The 19,654-nt window shown below is 44.4% G+C and overlaps 1 protein-coding gene across 4 annotated transcripts in view; it reads left to right on the plus strand.

Annotated features, from left to right (window-relative positions):
- Positions 1 to 1,539: 1,539 nt before the first annotated feature.
- The window catches only part of kptn (kaptin (actin binding protein)), a 55,226-nt gene continuing 37,111 nt past the window's right edge, over positions 1,540 to 19,654 (plus strand). For all 4 annotated transcript variants that reach the window (XR_010019851.1, XM_063063500.1, XM_063063501.1 and 1 more), the window contains exons 1-4: positions 1,540 to 1,823; positions 8,558 to 8,640; positions 14,493 to 14,577; positions 16,317 to 16,371. Coding sequence is in view for 3 of the 4 variants with exons in the window: in XM_063063500.1 (XP_062919570.1) it covers positions 1,592 to 1,823; positions 8,558 to 8,640; positions 14,493 to 14,577; positions 16,317 to 16,371 (455 nt within the window). In the remaining variant the exon portion in view is untranslated. The remainder of the gene's footprint in view (positions 1,824 to 8,557; positions 8,641 to 14,492; positions 14,578 to 16,316; positions 16,372 to 19,654) is intronic.

Below are 19,654 nucleotides of genomic sequence, written 5' to 3' on the forward strand. Positions count from 1 at the left end.
CTGATGGACTGGAACACATCAGAGATCATACAAACCCTTGGTTAAAAGGCACTGGTAAATCGGTTTGTTACTGTCATGTGCACTGAGATCCTATCAGAGGGAGGCAATGGCAAACCAGTTCTGTAGAAAATATTTGGCAAAAACAATTATGGTCACAGTCATGGAAAGGCCATGGTCATCCATTTCATATGACATGGCACATAATGATGACCGAGGTACAGTACAATGAAAATCTTGTCTTGCATACTTTCATACAGATCAAAACATCGCAGCGTTGCATTGAGGCAGTAGAAGGTAAAACAATAAGGAAGGTGCAGGGCAGGTAAACAATAAAGTGCAGATCATAACAAGAGATTGCGAGGTCAAGAGTCCATCTTATTATACTAGGGAGCAGCTCAGCAGGGCAGAAGCTGTCCATTGGCCCTGTGGTATGTGTTCCAGCCTTTTGTATTTTCTTCCCAGTGGGAAGTGTAGGCAGGAGGCTGGTTTCTCTGATGTGCTGAACTTCACCCACAACTCTGCAGTTTCCTGCGGTCACGGGCAGAGCGATTCCAAAACCAAACCATGATGTGTCCAGATAGGATGCTCTCTGCGGTGAGTCGAATGGGACATGCCAAATTTCTCTAGATCCCTAAGGAAGTAGGGATGTTGGTAAGCTTTCTTGAGCTTACCCACAGTGGAAGCTGCAGAGAGTTGTAAATTCAGTCAGCTCCATCATGGGCACTAGCCTCCCCAGCATCTTCAAGGATGATGCCTCAAAAAGGCGGATTTTATTATTACTTTTACCCCCATCACCCAGGATATGCCCTCTTTTCATTAATATCATCAGGAAGAAGGTACAGAAGCTTGAAGTCACACACTCAACAACTGAGGAATAGCTTCTTTCCCTCTGCCATCCGATTTCTGAATGGACATTCAACCCATGAACATTATCTCACTACTTTCTTTATTATTTTGGTTTTTGCACTATTTTTAATTTAACTATTTTAATATACTTGTTTATACTTACTGTAATTGATTTATTTTTTTCTATATGATCATGTATTGCATTGTACTGCTGCCTCTAAGTTAATAAATTTCATGACATATGTCAGTGATATTATACCTGATTCTGATCTTGTGAATTCCTAATAGTCTAATGTGGATTTTATCTGATGTTTTTGCATAAAGTAACTAACATTAAGTTTCAATTTGAATTTTAATAGCTCGGCTCTTGACTGTAGCATAATTTCAAAGAATTAACTATTGACATCAGTAACAAATACCTCAGTACTTTTTTTGCACTACTCATTTAAGTTTTTAATATGTATGCAATGTATTGCTGCAGCATAACAACAAATTTCACGATATTTGCCGGTGATATTCAAACCAGATTCTGATTTCTGAAATAACACTTAAGTATTTCGATTAAATAAAACGTCGCCATCTTTGATAGGGGCAAAGAATCGTCATCTTAAGGCGACGATACCTGCATCAGGTCTTTGTTAGGGGCAAACAGGCTTTGTTAACGTCATAAAGCATCCGCTTGGCAGTGGAAGACCCCGCATGTTGCTAGGCCGTGGATGTGCCAGAGCTGTGAGACTCTCCTATCATGGAAGGGCCGCCTAGAAGTCTCTGTGGCTCTTGTCCCTTTGTGGAAGACAGTTTCAGCCGCCTCTCCTCGCAGAGCAATATGTACGGCCTGACCGCCTTCTCCAAGCCCAAGGGTGGTTGCGACCTGCTGACCGCCACACTTAAAGGGAAAGTCATCTGCTTCAGGTACCAGAACCTCCGACAGAAAATCAGGCCTGTGGCCAAGGAGGTGCAGTTCACCTACATCCCAGGTAATGGTCCGGTTCGCCGTGCCCTGCTCTGCTCTCCCAGGCCCGCCCAGGAAGGCCACACACTAATGAATTCCCAATCCCATCCCACAGATTCCCAGGGCAGTCCTGCCACCAGGTTCCCAGTTTCAACAGTAAATTCCCAATCCCATCCCACAGATTCCTAGGGCAGTCCTGTCACCAGTTTCCCCTTTTCAACAGTAAATTCCCAATCCCATCCCACAGATTCCCAGGGCAGTCCTGCCACCAGGTTCCCCGTTCCAACAGTAAATTCCCAATCCCATCCCACAGATTCCTAGGGCAGTCCTGCCACCAGGTTCCCCGTTCCAACAGTAAATTCCCAATCCCATCCCACAGATTCCTAGGGCAGTCCTGCCACCAGGTTCCCCGTTCCAACAGTAAATTCACAATCCCACCCGCGGACTCCATGTGTGGCCCCATCTCCAGATTCCCAGCCTTCCCAACCCTAATGGTTAATGATCTTGCAAACTGTCATGGGATTCCCTTCCCTCTCAGATTTTGATATTGTGACCACGTGTGTTTCTTCTGGAGCATAGAAGAGTACAGCACAGGGACTGGCCCTTTGGCCCACAGTGTTGTGCTGAACCAGTAACCTATCCCTCCCCTTCAGATTCTCCCAGGCACAGAATGGGGTGCTGGTAGAGGCCGATACATTAGGGACTGTTAGATAGGCACGTGCATGAAAGAAAACTAGAGGGCTGTGTCGGAGGGAAGGGTTAGTTTGATCTTAAAGTAGGTAAAAAGGGCCTGTTCTATGTGACAGGTGGATCCAGGTGAGGGGCTGATCTTTAAAGCTGGGAAGATGTGTGCGCTACTGCTTGGGGTGGTGTGGTAGCTTAGTGGTTAGCACAACATTTACGGTACAGGTGACCCAGGTTCAATTTCTACCGCTGCCTGTAAGGTGTTTGTGTGTTCTCCGCGTGGGCTTCTCCCACAGTCCAAAGACATACTGGTCAGCAGGGTAATTGTAAATTGTCCTGAGAATAGGCTGGGGTTAAATCAGGGTTGCTGGGTAGTGTGACTCAAAGGGCCTGTTCCACTATGTGTATCAATAAATAAAATAACAGCCATGAATCAATAAGTAAATAAAATAACAGCCATGATAGCAGAATCACTGATTTGTATGACATGAACTTTCAAACCCAGATTCTGTAGATCAGCCTTTCTCAATCTTTTTGCCCTGGAGGAACCCTTGAAATAATATTCAGGTCTCAGGGAACCCCTGCATAAAAATCATATCTACAGCTCACGGTATGTTAGCTTGATCTGTAAGTTGTTGATATAATAATCCAAAAATAATTGTCAATGCTCTTTTGAGTAGAGAATGAATTTTTAGCCAACCTTTCTTGAAAAAACAGGTTGTTAAGGTTAGCTTACCTTTCTTGAAATTAATCTGTTCTTTTCCTTTCATAAATTTTAAAAACTCATAAGGCAAATATAATAAATTTCAGTTAACTAAATGGCTTAAGCCAAAATGGGGTTTAATTTTTCTAACGGTAGGTTCAGTAGATTTAATTTAAATAAACGTAACTTGATTTTTAATTCATGCTATGAGGGGTGATGGATAAGTTCATGGCCCACGGTAGGAGGAGATGATTTATACAGCTCTCGTTACGTGCACATGCAGTTCAACTCTTTGAGTGATTATGCAGAAAGTTTAAAGTTAATAACGCATCAGGGGTGATTAATAAGTTTGTGGCCTAAGGTAGAACGAGATGAGTTATTACCTTCAAACTTCCTGCATAATCATTGCTCCACGACCGCTGGACTAAGTGTGTAAATGTAGGAGGGGACTTTGTTGAAAAATAAATGTACTAGGTTTTCTAAAATTGACTCCTTCTACCTTAGGCCACGAACTTATTAGTCACCCCTCGTATTTACAACCTGAAAATTTATTGACAATGTTGAATGGTAAACCTACTAAAAATTATAAGCCAAAGCCATATGAATGAAAATATAGCCTAAGACACAATTTTATACAAGACTTTGGGGGAAAAAAATTTTTCTTACTAAGTGACATGATCAGTGATCAGGCTCAAATGATCACGTGAAACCTGTGCTTGTATTTTGCTGCACAAATATTTAATTCTGGGTCGAAGTTGAGATAAATGCTCCTGGATTTCACCTTCAACTAAAATGAGACGATTTCTATCCTTGCTCTTGATGCTTGTTAAACAAGAAAAAGCTTACTCACAGATGTAAGAAGTTTAAAACTGCAGCAAAATGTTCATTACTTTCCTATGAATGGCAGGATACTCTTCTTTCACAGAAATCCAGACTTATCCAGGGGCAGGTCAGAAAATCTTATCTTGAGTGCACAATAAGACCGTATCTCACGAAGTTCTTCCTCTTCTCTCAAAATCAAGTTCTCAGGCTGAGCAGAAGATTCAGAGAAAGGGTCCTTCACCCAGTCATACATTTGTGTTGAAAGGGAGGAGAAATATTGTTCAGTTTTATTCTGCAGCTCTTCCAGATGGTTTTCAATAAGACTCAAGACTTTCTGATCCTTCCTCACTCTTAACCGAAGCAGCAGTGGAAACATTTCAAGATTTCCTTTTGCATAATTTTTCCAAAAATTCAGTTTCCTTTTAAATCCAAGAATTTTGTCATTTGAAATCAAAACATTTTCTCCAGGGCCTTGTCGAGACTTGCTCAGCTGGTTCATATCATGAAAAATGTCTGCGAAATAGGGTAGTTTCTTACAAGAGAAACAAAATTTCTCATGGAGCCACCCATTGATGGGCCACCATCAGTACAGGAGCCAGCACAGTTCCTCCAAGACAGACCTTCTGTTTCCACATATAAGACAAAACATTAAATAGTCTTTGCTTTGGGCAGCTCTTTGCAACAGAAAAAGTTTTCTTGAATTTCACCATCCACAAATCTTACAAATGCTGCAACATTATATTTATTGGTGAAATCTGTTGACTGATCAACCTGGATAGAAAAGCTGTTATTTTTCAGTTTATCACAGAAAACCTCTTCAGCATCGTGTGGCATGTCATCAATACGTTGACTTATCGTACTGTTTGAGAGTGGCCGCCTTCTCGCCCGAACAAAAATCATGCCAGAGCCCGTTCTCGAGCACTATATGAGGATGACTGTGCTCTTCTCACGCAGACAGAGAGGACGCGCTACAGGCTGCAGTCACTCAGTTCGTCAAGGCTGTGAGAGCTTTCGGGTTGACGGTCAGTTTGAAGAAAACAGTGATCCTCCATCAGAAGCCCCCTCGTGGTGTTTACATCCCACCTCGGATCGCCATTGACGACCACCCTCTCACCACAGTTGAGCAGTTCACCTACCTGAACAGCGTCATCTCCAGCGACGGTACGGAAGTAAGGGACGTTGACAATCGACTCACCAGAGCTAACAGTGCCTTCGGACGCCTCCAGAAACGTGTGGAAGAACCACCAGCTGCGTCTGTCCAGGTGTACAGGGCTGCCGTTGTCACATTACTTTATGGCTCCGACGCCTGGGACTTGTACCGCAAGCAAATCAGCGCTGCATCATGTCTCCAACAATGGCGTCCTGGAGAAGGCTCAATTTCCAAGCATTGAAACCACTTTGCTGCTCAGGTAGCTTCGCTAGTCAGGCCACTTGTCTCTCATGGACAACTCCAGGTTACCGAAAGCAGCACTGTACAGAGAACTCTCTCAGGGCAAGAGAAATCTACTTAAGTAGCAGCTCTCTCAGGCAAATATCAAGGTCAATGAGTGGTAGCAGTGGCTTGTGACAGAGACCACTGGAGAACCCTGATACACAGAGCACCCAAAAACGTTGAGGAATCCAGAAGACTGATAGCTGAAGAGAAGAGGAGACACAGGAAAGATCCTGCTACCCAAGTGACCACATCCCAGCCGTTCCTACGTCCCTCCTGCTCCAGAGTCTGTAGATCCCAAATCGGCCTTTACAGTCACCAACGATCGTGCCGTTGCTCCTGAGGACTCTTCCCTCCTGATCTTCGCAAGCGAAGAACCAGCCATCATCATCATTCAATTTCTCATACTGCAACTTGTCCTAGCATTTTACCCACTATAATTTTACATGCTGGCATTATTAAGTTCTCACCAGCTGTGTGACTTTTCCTTTTCTGGGTAATAAGTTCTACTACTAAATAACTTGCTTCCTGGATTTTTTTTACTGACTGTGACTTTATTAACAGAAGCTTTACTCTGTTTTGAGATTCCAATAGGCATTTAAAATAATCAGCACTTTTATGTGCCATATGGCTGGGATTTGTAGTTAGGTGTATTTTCAATTTTGCTGGAGCCATTACTGCATTTGTAAGTCGTTTGCCACAGATTAGCATGTTGGAATGGGACAACTTGGATCAGCAGTCCATGTAAAACCCATTGATAAGTAGCTTTCATTAAAAAGACAGACCTTTTTGTGTTCATTACTGCATTTGTGGAGCGAGATGACCCAGAAGATTGTAATTCAAGAAGGGCCGCATTGGACCATCAGACACATCTGTAAAACACAAGAGTGAATAAAATATAAAAATGGGTGAGTCCATTCAATGCTCAGAAAATGCACTTCATGCTCATCAGCCTGGAATACAGCGCTCGCCAATTATCAACCGTCTCCCCTCTGTGTGGTACAGCGCTCGCCAATTATCAACCGTCTCCCCTCTGTGTGGTACAGCGCTCGCCAATTATCAACCGTCTCCCCTCTGTGTGGTACAGCGCTCGCCAATTATCAACCGTCTCCCTCTGTGCAATACAGCGCTCGCCAATTATCAACCGTCTCCCTCTGTGCAATGCAATGCTCACTAATTATCAACGGCCTTCCCTCTGTGCAATACAGCGCTCGCCAATTATCAACAGTCTCCCTCTGTCTGATATGGCGCTTGCTAATTATCAACAGTCTCCCCTCTGTGGAATACAGCGCTCGCCAATTATCAACAGTCTCCCCTCTGTGCAATACAGTGGTCGCTAATTATCAACAGTCTCCTCTCTGTGTGGTACAGTGGTCACCAATTATCAACAGTCTCCCCTCTGTGGGATACAGTGGTCACCGATTATCAACGGCCTCCCCTATTTCGTGTCAAAAACGGAGAATGGACACAACCAAAGAAACGTGGTCGTACTGAGCAGTATCACCCCGGGCTGAGAAAGCTCTAATGAGATTGCTGACAGGGCTGCACTGAGTGCTAACATCGCGCTTTGACTGAAGTTCAGAAAATGATTTTTTTTATCACAATCTCTACCGGAACCCCAACTGACCTCTCGAGGAGCCCCTGTTGAGAAACCTTGCCGTAGGTACTGGAAATCTTGAGCAACACACACAAAATGCCGGAGGAACTCAGCGAGTCAAGCAGTGTGTGAAGTTCGTTATTTATTGAGAGATCCAGCACAGTAACAGGCCCTTCTGGCCCAACGAGCCCGCGCTGTCCAATCACACCCGTGTGACCAATTAGCCTACTAACCGGTACGTCTTTGGAACGTTGGAGCAAATCGGAGCACCTGGAAGAAACCCATGCGATCACGTACAAATTCAGCGGTAGGAATTGAAGTCAGGCCCCTGGGGCTGTGATAACATTATGCTAACTGCTACGCTGCAGGGCTGCCTCAGCCTGAGCTGTCTGACACGGTCCTGGGAAGAACCTAAGGCAGCGGGAATTGAGCCCAGGTCCCTGGTGCGGTTATAGCGTTGGGCTAACTGCTACACTACTGTGTTGCCCCCATCTGAACAACTGTTGTTTATTGGCAGCAGTATAGTGCATAGATGTAAAATTACTATAAATTACAAAGATGAATAATTAAGAAAACAATAACAAGATAATACATAAAATACTGGAGGAACTCAGCAGGTCATGCAGCATCCATGGAGGGGAATAAAATGTTGACATTTCGGCCATAGCTGTTCATCAAGACCAATACTGCAGGAAATCCTGAGCATCTTCCCTTCCCCATTCTTTTCCCATTCCATATTCTGCTTACCTGCCTCTGGTTCCTCCTCCTCCCTCTCTCCCATGGTCCACTGTTCTATCCTAGCAGATTCCCCCTCCTTCAGCCCTTTACCTCACACATCTGTCACCTTTCAGCTTCTTACTTCATCATACCTCCGTTCGGGGGCAGCGATTGGGGGGGTGGGCATGGGGTGTTTGCCGGCAGCCCTGTGAGGCCTTGGTTTGTCGACCATCAGCATGGTGACCGTCTGCCTGGATTTGCGCTCCGGCCTCTGGAACGCACGACCCTCGGAGCTAAAGGTGAATGAGTGCCTCACTGGATCAGGACTGAGAGTGGGTCCAGGGACAGATACAGATGTCAGATTTGTATCACTGTGAAACATACAGTGAAAATCGTTGTTTGCATTAACAACCAGCACACCTGAGGGGGCGCTGGGTGCAAGTATCACCACACATTCTGGCGCCGATGTAGCATGCCCACTGTGTTCATCAGAACAACACAAGCAACACCAACAAAACAAGCCCATTTCCCACCCCAAAGCAGGCGTCCAACCCCAAACCCCCAGGCCTGCAGTCCCTGGACCTGGATTCTCAGACCTACAGACATAATAAGGGACGTCATAAAATCTGGAGATTCTGGGGTGAAAATGGGGTAAGTCTGTGTGCTGCAGCCTAACCAGTAACCTGGGTGGCAAATGACTTGCTGGATAAAAGGGGCTTAGCCATGCTCATCTGAGAATGTTTTTCTTCTGCTCCCCTCCCCCTCCCCCTTCTGTTCCTCCTCCACCTCCCCCTTTCCCTACAGTTGATGCAGAGATCGTGTCCATTGATGCTTTCAACAAATCTCCACCTAAGAGGGGTCTGGTTGTGGGAATAACCTTTATTAAGGTGAGGTCACTTCGACTGGTTAAGTTGTCATTTTTTAAAACTTTTATTTATTGCGATACAGTGCGGAACAGGCCACTAGCCTCCGATTTAACCCTAGCCTAATGTCGGATCTGGTGATTATCTCATCCCCATGTTCTTTTAGATTAGATTATTAGATTATGAGGACACACAGTCCTCTTTTATTGTCATTTAGTAATGCACGCATTAAGAAATGATACAATATTCTTCCAGTGTGATATCACAAAACACAGGACAGACCAAGACTGAAAAAACTAACAAAACCACATAATTATAACATATAGTTACAACAGTGCAACAATACCATAACTTGATGAAGAAGTCCATGGCACAGTAAAATAGTTCAAAGTTTCTCGAAAGTCCCACATCTCACACAGACAGGAGAGGGAAGAAAACTCTCCCTGCCATGCCCGACCACAGTCCGACTCTGAGTCGTCCAAAAACTTCGAGCCTCCGATCAGCCCTCCGACACCGAGTACCAAGCACCATCTCTATCCGAACGATTCAACCTCAATCTCGGTTGCCAGCAACGGGCAAAGCTGGGGATTTTGAGGCCTTCCCTCTGGAAGGTTCTCGATCACACAGTAACAGCAGCAGTGAACCAGCGTTTCAGAAATTTCTCCAAATGTTCCTCTGTGCTTTCATGTCTGTCTCCATCAAATCAGAATTGTCCACGGCCCCTATTTAACGGATATGATATTATTTTCACTGGAGAGCTGCACGCACGCAGCGTGCTGCTATCACCTCCTCCCACCTTTCTAGGAGTCCAAGAATGAGTGAAAGCTTGTTGCTTTATGATCATTTATTTTAAAGTTTAAACAAAGGAACAGCTACCGAGCATATCAAGCTAAAGACAAGAACTAAGACAAAGACAAGATGGTGATTTTTGCAGAAACCAATACTTTTATACTAAAATAAGGCCACATTCCTGAGATACACAGAGAGCCGATTAAAAGATGCACGGTCACAGCACGTGTGTCATGTGTTCACACTTAGCCAGTGGAAAATAAAAACTGTTTTGTAACTGAGGCAGCACAGTAACATAGTGGTTAGCACAGTGCTTTACAGTGCAGATGGCAAGGGTTCAATTCACGCTGCTGCCTGTAAGCAGTTTGTGCGGTCTGCCTGTGACCGCATGGGTTTCCTCCGAGTGCTCCGGTTTCCTCACAGTCCAAAGACGTACTGTTTGTAGGTCAATTGGTCATTGCAAATAGTCCCATGATCAGGCTAGGCTGCACTGCTTGAAGGACCTAATCCGTGCTGTATCTCAATGATAAGTAAACAAATAAATAACTCTTGTACTGCTTTGCCACCAATAGGTGAAGACAAACACCACATATTAGAAACATAGAAAACATACAGCACAATGTAAGCTCTTTGGTCCACAATGCTGTGCTGAACATGTACGTACTTTAGAAATTACCTGGGGTTACCCATAGCCCTCTATTTTTCTAAGTCTCTTAAAAGAGCCTATTGTATCAGACTTCACGACCCATTCCACGCGCTTGCCATTCTGCATAAAAAACTTACCCCTGACATCTCCTCTGTACCTACTTCCAAACACCTTAAAACTGTGCCCTCTCATGTTAGCCATTTCAGCCCTGGGGAAAAGCCTCTGACTATCCACACGATCAATGCCTCTCATCATCTTATACAGCTCTATCAGGTCACCTCTCATCCTCCATTGCTCCAAGGAGAAAAGGCCAAGTTCACTCAACCTATAGCATGCGAAGACATGCTCCCCAATCCAGGCAACATCCTTGTAAATCTCTTCTGCACCCTTTCTATCGTCCTTTCTGTAGTGTGGTGACCAGAACTGAGCACAGTACTCCAAGTGGGGTCTGACCAGGGTTCTATATAGCTGTGACATAGAAACATAGAAAATAGGTGCAGGAGTAGGCCATTCGGCCCTTCGAGCCTGCACCACCATTTATTATGATCATGGCTGATCATCCAACTCAGAACCCTTCACCAGCCTTCCCTCCATACCCCTTAGACCCCCTTAGCCACAAGGGCCATATCTAACTCCCTCTTAAATATAGCCAACGAACTGGCCTCAACTGCTTCCTGTGGCAGAGAATTCCACAGATTCACCACTCTCTGTGTGAAAAAGTTTTTCCTAATCTCAGTCCTAAAAGGCTTCCCCTTTATCCTCAAACTGTGACCCCTCGTTCTGGACTTCCCCAACATCGGGAACAATCTTCCTGCATCTAGCCTGTCCAATCCCTTTAGGATTTTATATGTTTCAATCAGATCCCCCCTCAATCTTCTAAATTCCAACGAGTACAAGCCTAGTTCATCCAGTCTTTTTTCATATGAAAGTCCTGCCATCCCAGGAATCAATCTGGTGAACCTTCTTTGTACTCCCTCTATGGCAAGGATGTCTTTCCTCAGATTAGGGGACCAAAACTGCACACAATACTCCAGGTGTGGTCTCACCAAGGCCTAGTACAACTGCAGTAGTACCTCTCTGCTCCTGTACTTGAATCCTCTCGCTATAAATGCCAGCATACCATTCGCCTTTTTCACCGCCTGCTGTACCTGCATGCCCACTTTCAATGACTGGTGTATAATGACACCTAGGTCTCGTTGCACCTCCCCTTTTCCTAATCGGCCACCATTCAGATAATAATCTGTTTTCCTATTTTTGCCACCAAAGTGGATAACTTCACATTTATCCACATTAAATTGCATCTACCTCTTGTCTCTTCAACTCAATCCAACGGTTGATGAAAGCCAATGCACCGTACGTTTTCGTAACCACAGAGTCAACCTGCACAGCAGCTTTGAGTGTCCTATGGACTCGGACCCCAAGATCCCTCTGATCCTCCACGCTGCCAAGAGTCTTACCATTAATACTATATTCTGCCATCGTATTTGACCTACCAGTATGAACCACCTCACACTTAGAAACATAGAAACATAGAAAATAGGTGCAGGAGTAGGCCATTCGGCCCTTCGAGCCTGCACCGCCATTTATTATGATCATGGCTGATCATCCAACTCAGAACCCCGCCCCAGCCTTCCCTCCATACCCCCTGACCCCCGTAGCCACAAGGGCCATATCTAACTCCCTCTTAAATATAGCCAATGATAATATAACCCACTTATCTGGGTTGAACTCCATCTGCCACTTCTCAGCCCAGTTTTGCGTCCTGTCGCTGTCCCACTGTAACCTGTGACATCCCTCCACACTATCCACAACACCTCCAACCTTTGTGTCATCAGCAAATTTACTAACCCATCCCTCCACTTCCTCATCCAGGTCATTTATAAAATTCATGAGGAGTAGGGTTCCCAGAACATCCCTGAGGCACACCACTGGTTCACCAACCTATGGCATGTGAAGGCATGCTTTCCAATCCAGGCAACATCCTTGTAAATCTCCTCTGCACCCTTTCTATGGTTTCCACATTCTTCCTGTAGTGAGGCGACCAGAACTGAGCACAGTACTCCAAGTGGGGTCTGACCAGGGTCCTATATAGCTGCATTATTACGTCTTGGCTCTTGAACTCAATCCCACGGTTGATGAAGGCCAATACACTGTATGCCTTCTTAACCACCGAGTCAACCTGCGCAGCAGCTTTGAGCGTCCTATGGACTCGGACCCCAAGATCCCTCTGATTCTCCACACTGCCAAGAGTCTTACCATTAATACTATATTCTGCCATTATATTTGACCTACCAAAATGAACTACCTCACACTTATTGGGGTTGAACTTCATATTGTGAAATCCCGGTCTCACCTGTTATCTTTAAAGTTCAAATTAAAATTATTATCAATGTATATATATATATATATATATATATATATGTCACCATGTGAGACCATGAGATATAGGAGCAGAATTAGGCCATTTGGCCCATCGAGTCTGTTCTGCCATGTCATCATAGCTGATCCAATCTCCTTGCTTTCTCCCTGTGTCCTTTCATGCCCTGACTAATCAAGAATCTATCAACCTCTGCTTTAAATGTACCTAATGACTTGGAGAACCTTAAGATTCGTTCTCTTGTGGGCATGCATAGTAAATCCAAGAAACACAATGCAATCAGTGCGCCAGTCAGGAGGGACAAACAACCAGTGTGCAGAAGACAACAAGTCGTGCAAATAAGAGAGAGAGGGAAAAAATTAATAAGCAATAAATACTGAGAACATGAGATGAAGACTCCTTGAAAGTGAGACCATAGGGAACAGTTCAGTCAATGGGCAAGTGAAGTTCAGCTTCTGTGGAGGGAATTAAACTCAATGTTTCTGGCTTCTTCCTGCTTCCTGTCCAGTCTGGATGAAGGGCCGTGGTCCAAAGCCTGTTTATTCCTCTGCATGGATGCTGCCTGACCTGCTGAGTTTTTCCAACATTTTGTGTGTGTCGGTCTGGATTTTTGTGGGCATCGGTCTGCAGAATCCCTTCTGTTTTTTTCCCATCTGTCTTCAGTGACCACTTAATATCCCATGTCAAAGAAGAGCATGGGACTTCTGTTCAAGCAGCGTTCATTCCCTAAAACAAACGGTTCCAGAGGGGAAACTAAGACGTGCTTGCATTTCAATAGCACTTTTCCCTTCTCTTTTAAGGACACCAAAACAGTCTTACAGTTAGTGGAAATGAAACTGTCCTTTCTCCTCTTGGACCATCAGGGGAATCAATCAGTCATTCCAAGTGAGGCAAGCACTCTGGAATTGGTTCATTATTGTCACATTTACTGAGATCCAGTAAAAAGCTTGTCTTGCATGCTGTCCATTACACAGTGCGTTGAGCTAGAATAGGGTAAAACAATAACCCTGCAGAATAAAGTGAGTGCATGTAATTTACAGAGCCAGTAACCCAAGTTATATTCCCACCATCTGTAGGGAGTTTGTACGTTCTGCTTGATGACCACGAGAGCTTCCTCCGGGTGCTCCAGTTTTCTCCTACATGTCAAAGATGCATGGGTTTGTAAGGGTTATTGATTGTGGGCGTGCTCTGTTGGCGCCAGAGGTGTGATTCAATTCGATGGAAATGATGCATTTCGCGGTATGTTTCAATGTACATGTGACAAATCTTTCCATACACGCTCCCTGGCCTGATGAATGCTTTCAGAATTCGATGGTTTTATTTTGGGTCCTTTTTGAATTTTAGCCACTGTTACGATGTGTTCCACCCCCCCCCCCACCTGATCAGGGTCACGTGAAGCCATGGGACGAGGAGGTGGTGGAAGGTCGTATGAGCAGCTAGTGCATATCACAAGTCCTGGTTATGCAACCACTGATGCCAGGCAGAAAATCTCCGAAAAGTTTGGGGTCACCCATCTTGTAAAGACACTGTCCCAAAAGAAGGCAATGGCAAACCACCTCTGTAAAAAAAAACACACACACACACACAAACAACAACAACTTGCCAAGAACAATCATGGTCATGAGACCATGATGCCTACATTGTACAACCTGGCACATAATGATGATGCTCTGGTTTCCTCCTACATTCCAAAGATGTATGGGTGAGTTCTGGACGTGCTACGTTGGCATCAGAAGCGTGGCAATACTTCCAGGCTGCCCAGCGCAATCCTTGCTGGTTTGATTTGATGGAAATTATGCTTTTTGCTGTTTGTGACAAATAGAGCTAATCTGGTCTTTTAATGTTTCTACACATGCCACCTGGCCTGATGAGAGTTTTCAGCAACATTTGCCAAGAACAATCATGGTCACGGAAAGGCTATGATTACCCATGTCATATGACACAGCACATAATGATGATGATGTTGCAATGTGGGAACTGTCTTCAGTTAACTGCTGGGATTCTGTCCGAGGGAAGGCCTGGCTTCCTGTCCATAAATTAACGCTGCTGTCTGTTTCTCTTTAGGACTCTGGGGATAAGGCAAGTCCATTTCTCAACATCTACTGTGACTATGAGCCAGGATCGGAGTATAACCTGGACTCTATAGCACGTGAGTAAATCACATTAAAGGATTATTATGTCATCACTGTTGTTGGATCTCTGTTTATTTTCTGATCCTTAGGGTTCTTCTGGAATTGAAAAATGACGAGCAGTCTTAATTCCAACATTTCAGAGTATATATGAGCATACAAATTCTAAGCAAGTGAGATACAAAGCTGAGAAATGATGCTAAGAGGGGATAGACAAAAAGTAAAGATGGTGCTTCTGAAAAATCCATCACTTTTATAGATAAGATAAGGAAAATTTCTTGGATCGGATTGAATTAGCTAATAGGCTATATAATTAAACAAGATCATCACGTGGGTAATCTGCTAACACTTAGCCAATGAAAAACGAGAAAGGTGATAAACCGTTAGTTTAGCTGCTATACCGCTTTCTGCCAGTGAGTGTAAAAAAAACATGAGTTTGTCAAAAATGTATGAATCTTATAAAAAGTTTTATTTTTAAAAAACGGTAATTTCCAACTCTTTTGAACTCATTCAAGATTGTTGGCTTTGGAGGCAGTGCAGAGGCAGTTCACCAGGTTGATTCCAGTGATGAGGGGGTTAGACTATGAAGAGAGATTGAGTAACCTGGGACTATAGTCATTGGAATTCAGAAGAATGAGAGGAGATCTTGTAGAAACATAAAGTTATGAAAGGGATAGATAAGATAGAGACAGGATAGTTGTTTCCACTGATAGGTGAGATTAAAACTAGGGAACATAGCATCAAGATTCGAGTGAGTAGATTTAAGACGGAGATGAGGAGGAACTGCTTTTCCCAGAGAGTAGTGAACCTGTGGAATTCTCTGCTCAATGAAGCAGTGGAGGCTACATCAGTATGTTTAAGACGAGGTTGGATAGGTTTTTGCATAGTATGGTTATGGGGAAAAGGCAGGCAGGTAGGTGGAGATGAGTCCATGGCCAGATCAGCCATGATCTTATTGAATGACGGAGCAGGCTCGACGGGCCAGATGGCCGACTCCTGCTCCTATTTCTTAAGTCCTGCTGCATTTGTTCCCAGTAAGGCTTGGGATTAACATCTTATGCGAACAGCAGTACCTCTGACTCCATTGCACTGGGACTGATGGCACTGACCTTGTGCTCCGAAGATCCAGCTCTGTGACCTCCTGACTTGGAGGTGAAGAGAGTTGTCCACTGCAGTGTGGCAGAAGGGGTCATATAGTTGGGAAAGAGACCGTAGTAACACACACAAAATGCTGGAGGATTTCAGTAGGTCAGGCAGCATCTATGGTAGGGAATATTCAGTGGATGTTTCAGGCTGAGACCCTTCATCAGGACTGGAAAGGAAGAGGGTAGAAGCCAATTTAAGAAGATGGGGGTAGTTGGGGAAGGAGTACAAGGTGGAAGGTGATAGGTGAGACCAGGTGAGAGGGAAGGTAGATGGCATGAAGTGAGAAGTTGGAAGGTGATAGGTGGAAGAGGTAAAGGGCTGACAAAGGAGAAATCTGATAGGAGAGGACAGTGGACCACAGGAGAAAGGGTGGGGAGGAAAAGAAGATGTGAGAATAGGGGAGAGAAAAAAACAAAGAGGGGATGTGGGAAAACGAAGGGGAGTGGTTATGGGAAGTTCAAGAAATTGATGTTCATTCCATCAAGCTGGGGCTGCCCAGACGGAATATGAAGTGTTGCTCCTGCAACCTAGTGGCAATGGACAGGCATGTTGGTGTGGGAATGGCTATTAGACCCATTCAGTGGGACATTGACCCATACTGTTGTGTTTGCAGAGAGCTGTCTGAACCTGGAGCTGCAGTTCACGCCGTTCCAGCTTTACCACGTGGAGTGAGTGTCCTTCGCTGACCGATTTCCGAGGCTTTCTTCCCTCCTTGCTCGCCGGCTCCTCTTGGGTGAAGAAATATGCCCAAACATTAACACCATCTCTGTTTCCAATGCCTTACCATCCACTAATAATCCTTCTATCCTGCTCTCTTGCCACATGGCTCATCAGTCTCAGTCCCAGCAACCCCATCCTGCATGAATTGGAAACTAATCCCACTTTATAGCCCCATTAAATCCTTAGCTCATCCAGTGTCCCACTCTTTTCCCGTAATCCTAAATCAAAACATAAGCATTCCAATTCTCTACTCTGTAGTCCTGTGTCTATCACAAACTAATTCTATAAATTCCCACTCTTTCCCTTTATATACAGCATCCAAACAGACCCTTAGCACAACTGGTCCTTCCTGACCAAGATGCCCCATTCAAGCTGGTCCCATTTGGCCCATAACCTTTAAACTCTTTCCAGTTCACGTACAGCTGGCCGGTGGTGTCGTTGCGTTAGCACTGGACTTCGAGGCAAGTGGTCCCAGGTTCAAATCCGGCTGGCTCCTTACACGCTTTCCATCGTACTGGTTTGAGCGTCGAACTAGCAACTCGGCCCCGTAAAAAAAAACCGACAAATGCTAAGGAAATGGCAAAAAATGCCGATTGATGCGCCACACACAAGGTGTGAAAAGGAGCAACGATCCACGTCGTCAACCCACTGTCTTCTAAAAGCTGTTTTTGTACCTACCTCAACCACTTCCTCTGTGTTTAAAAAAAAGTTGACCCTTAACTACCTGTTAATTCTCTTCCCTCTCATCGTAAAGCTATGCCCTCTAGTGTTTGATTAGCCAATCCAGAATTAAAAAAGAGTGCTCATTTGCTCTTTTGAAAGAAGATAGATTAACTTTATTTGTCACGTGTACATTGAAACGCGCTGTGAACTGCATTGTTTTGTGTCGCTACTCAGTACGGTTTGAGGATGTGCTGGGGGTGTCGCCATGCTTCCAATGCTAACATAGCACGCCCACAACTCACTCACCCTGACCCGATCTAAGGAATAAAATCCTAGCCTGTCCAACCTTTCCCTATAATTCAGACCCTAGAGCCCTGATAAAATCATTCTAAATTTTTTCCATGGTCTTTCCAATTTTTGTTTTCTGTGAGTCAAATCCAAACCAGAGGTCCATAAGACAATAAGACCATAAGATGTAAGAGCAGAATTAGGCCATTCAGCTCATCGAGTCTGCTCTGCCATTTCATCATGGTTGATCCATTTCCCCGCTCAGCTCCAATCTCCAGCCTTCTCCCCGTATCCCTTCATGCCCTGAATAGTTAAGAACCTATCAACCTCTGCCTTGAATATACGTAAAGCCGCCTATGATGATGAATTCCACAGATTCACTGCTTTCCGGCTAGAGAAATTCCTCCTCAGCCCCATTGTAAAAGGATGCCAGTCTACTCTGAAGCTCTGTCCTCTGGTCATAGACTCTCCCACTATAGGAAACATCCTCACCAAGTCTACATTTTTGTGAACCTCCTTTGAACTAGCTCCATTGTCAATACATCTTTTCTAAGATAAGGGGCCCAAAACTGCTCACAATACTCCAAGGGAAGCCTCGCCAGTGCTTTATAAAGGCTCAACAGTACATCCTTGCTTTTATATTCTAGTCCTCTTGAAATGAATGCTATCATCACATTTGCCTTCCTCACCACAGATTCAACCTGCAAATTAATCTTTAGAGAATTCTACATAGGGACTCCCAAGTCCCTTTGCTCCTGGGTTGTTTGAATTTTTGACTAGTCTACCCTTTATTTTTTCTCTAACAAAGTGCATGACCGTACGCTTCCCAACACAGTATTCCATATGCCATTTCTCTGCCCATTCTTCTAGTCTGTTTAAGGCCTTCTGTAGCCTCTCTACTTTCTCAGAACTACCCGTCCCTTCACCTATTTTCATATCATCTGCAAACTTTGCAGCAGTGCTATCAATTCTGTCATCTAAGTCATTGACATATAATGTACAAAGGATCAGTCCCAACACAGACCCTGTGGAACACCACTAGTTACCGGCAGCCAGTCAGAAAAGGCTCCCTTTATTCTCACTCTTTGCCGACTGCCAATCAGACTCTGCTTTATCCATGCTAGTATCTTCCCTGTAATTCCACAGGCTCTTAACTTATTAAGCAGCCTCATGTGTGGCACCTTGTCAATGGCCTTCTGAAAACCCAAGTACACAACATCAACCAAATCTTCTTTATCTATCCTGCTTGTTATTTCTTTAAAAAATTCTAACAGATTTGTCAGGCAAGATTTTCCCTTGGGGAAGACGTGCTGATTATGGTGCCTCCAATTACCCTGAAACCACATCCTTAACACCAACATCTTCCCAACCACTGGGGTCAGAGTAACTGGCCTATAAATTCCTTTCATCTGCCTCTCTCCTTTCTTGAAGAGTGGAGTTACATTTGCAATTTTCCAGTCTTCAGGCCCCATTCCAGAATCTTAGTGATTTTTGAAAGATCATTACTAACGCCACCACAATCTCTTTAGCCACCTCTTTCAGAACCCTGGGGTGCGCACCATCTGCTCCAGATGACTTCAGACTTTTCAGATTCCCTAGAACCTTCTCCCTACTAATGGCAACTTCACACTCTTCTGACCCCTGGCACTCTCGAACTTCCACCATACTGCTAGTGCCTTCCACAGTGAAGACTGAAAATACTTTTTCAATTTCTCCACCATTTCCTCGTCCCCCATTATTTTCCAGTGGTCTGATATCCACTCTAGGGTCTGTTTTACACTTTATGTATCTGAAGAAACTTTTGGTATCCTCTTTTATATTAGTTAGCTTACTTTCGTATTCCACCTTTTCCTTCGTAATCAACACACACAAAATGCCGGAGGTACTCAGCAGGCCAGGCAGCATCTATGGAGATGAGTATAGTCGACATTTTGGGCCCTGATGAAGGGCCTTGGCCTGAAACGTCTATTACACTCATTTCCATAGATGCTGCCTGACCTGCTGAGTTCCGCCAGCATTTTGTGTGTGTTTCTCTGGATTTCCAGCATCTGCAGATTTTCCTCCTTCTTAATAACATTTTTAGTTGCATTCTGTTTGTTTTTAAAAGCTTCCCAATCCTCTTAACTTCCTTTTTGCTCTATTATGTGCCCTCTCTTTGGCTTTTATATTGGCTTTGACTTCCCTTGTTGGCTATGATTGTCTTCTTCTTTGGGATGTATATATTCTGTGACTTCTGGATATGTTCTAGAAATTCCAGCCATTGCTGTCTTCTGTCATCCC

Source organism: Mobula hypostoma, chromosome 12, assembly GCF_963921235.1.
Source record: "Mobula hypostoma chromosome 12, sMobHyp1.1, whole genome shotgun sequence".
Classification (NCBI taxonomy): Eukaryota; Metazoa; Chordata; class Chondrichthyes; order Myliobatiformes; family Myliobatidae; genus Mobula; species Mobula hypostoma.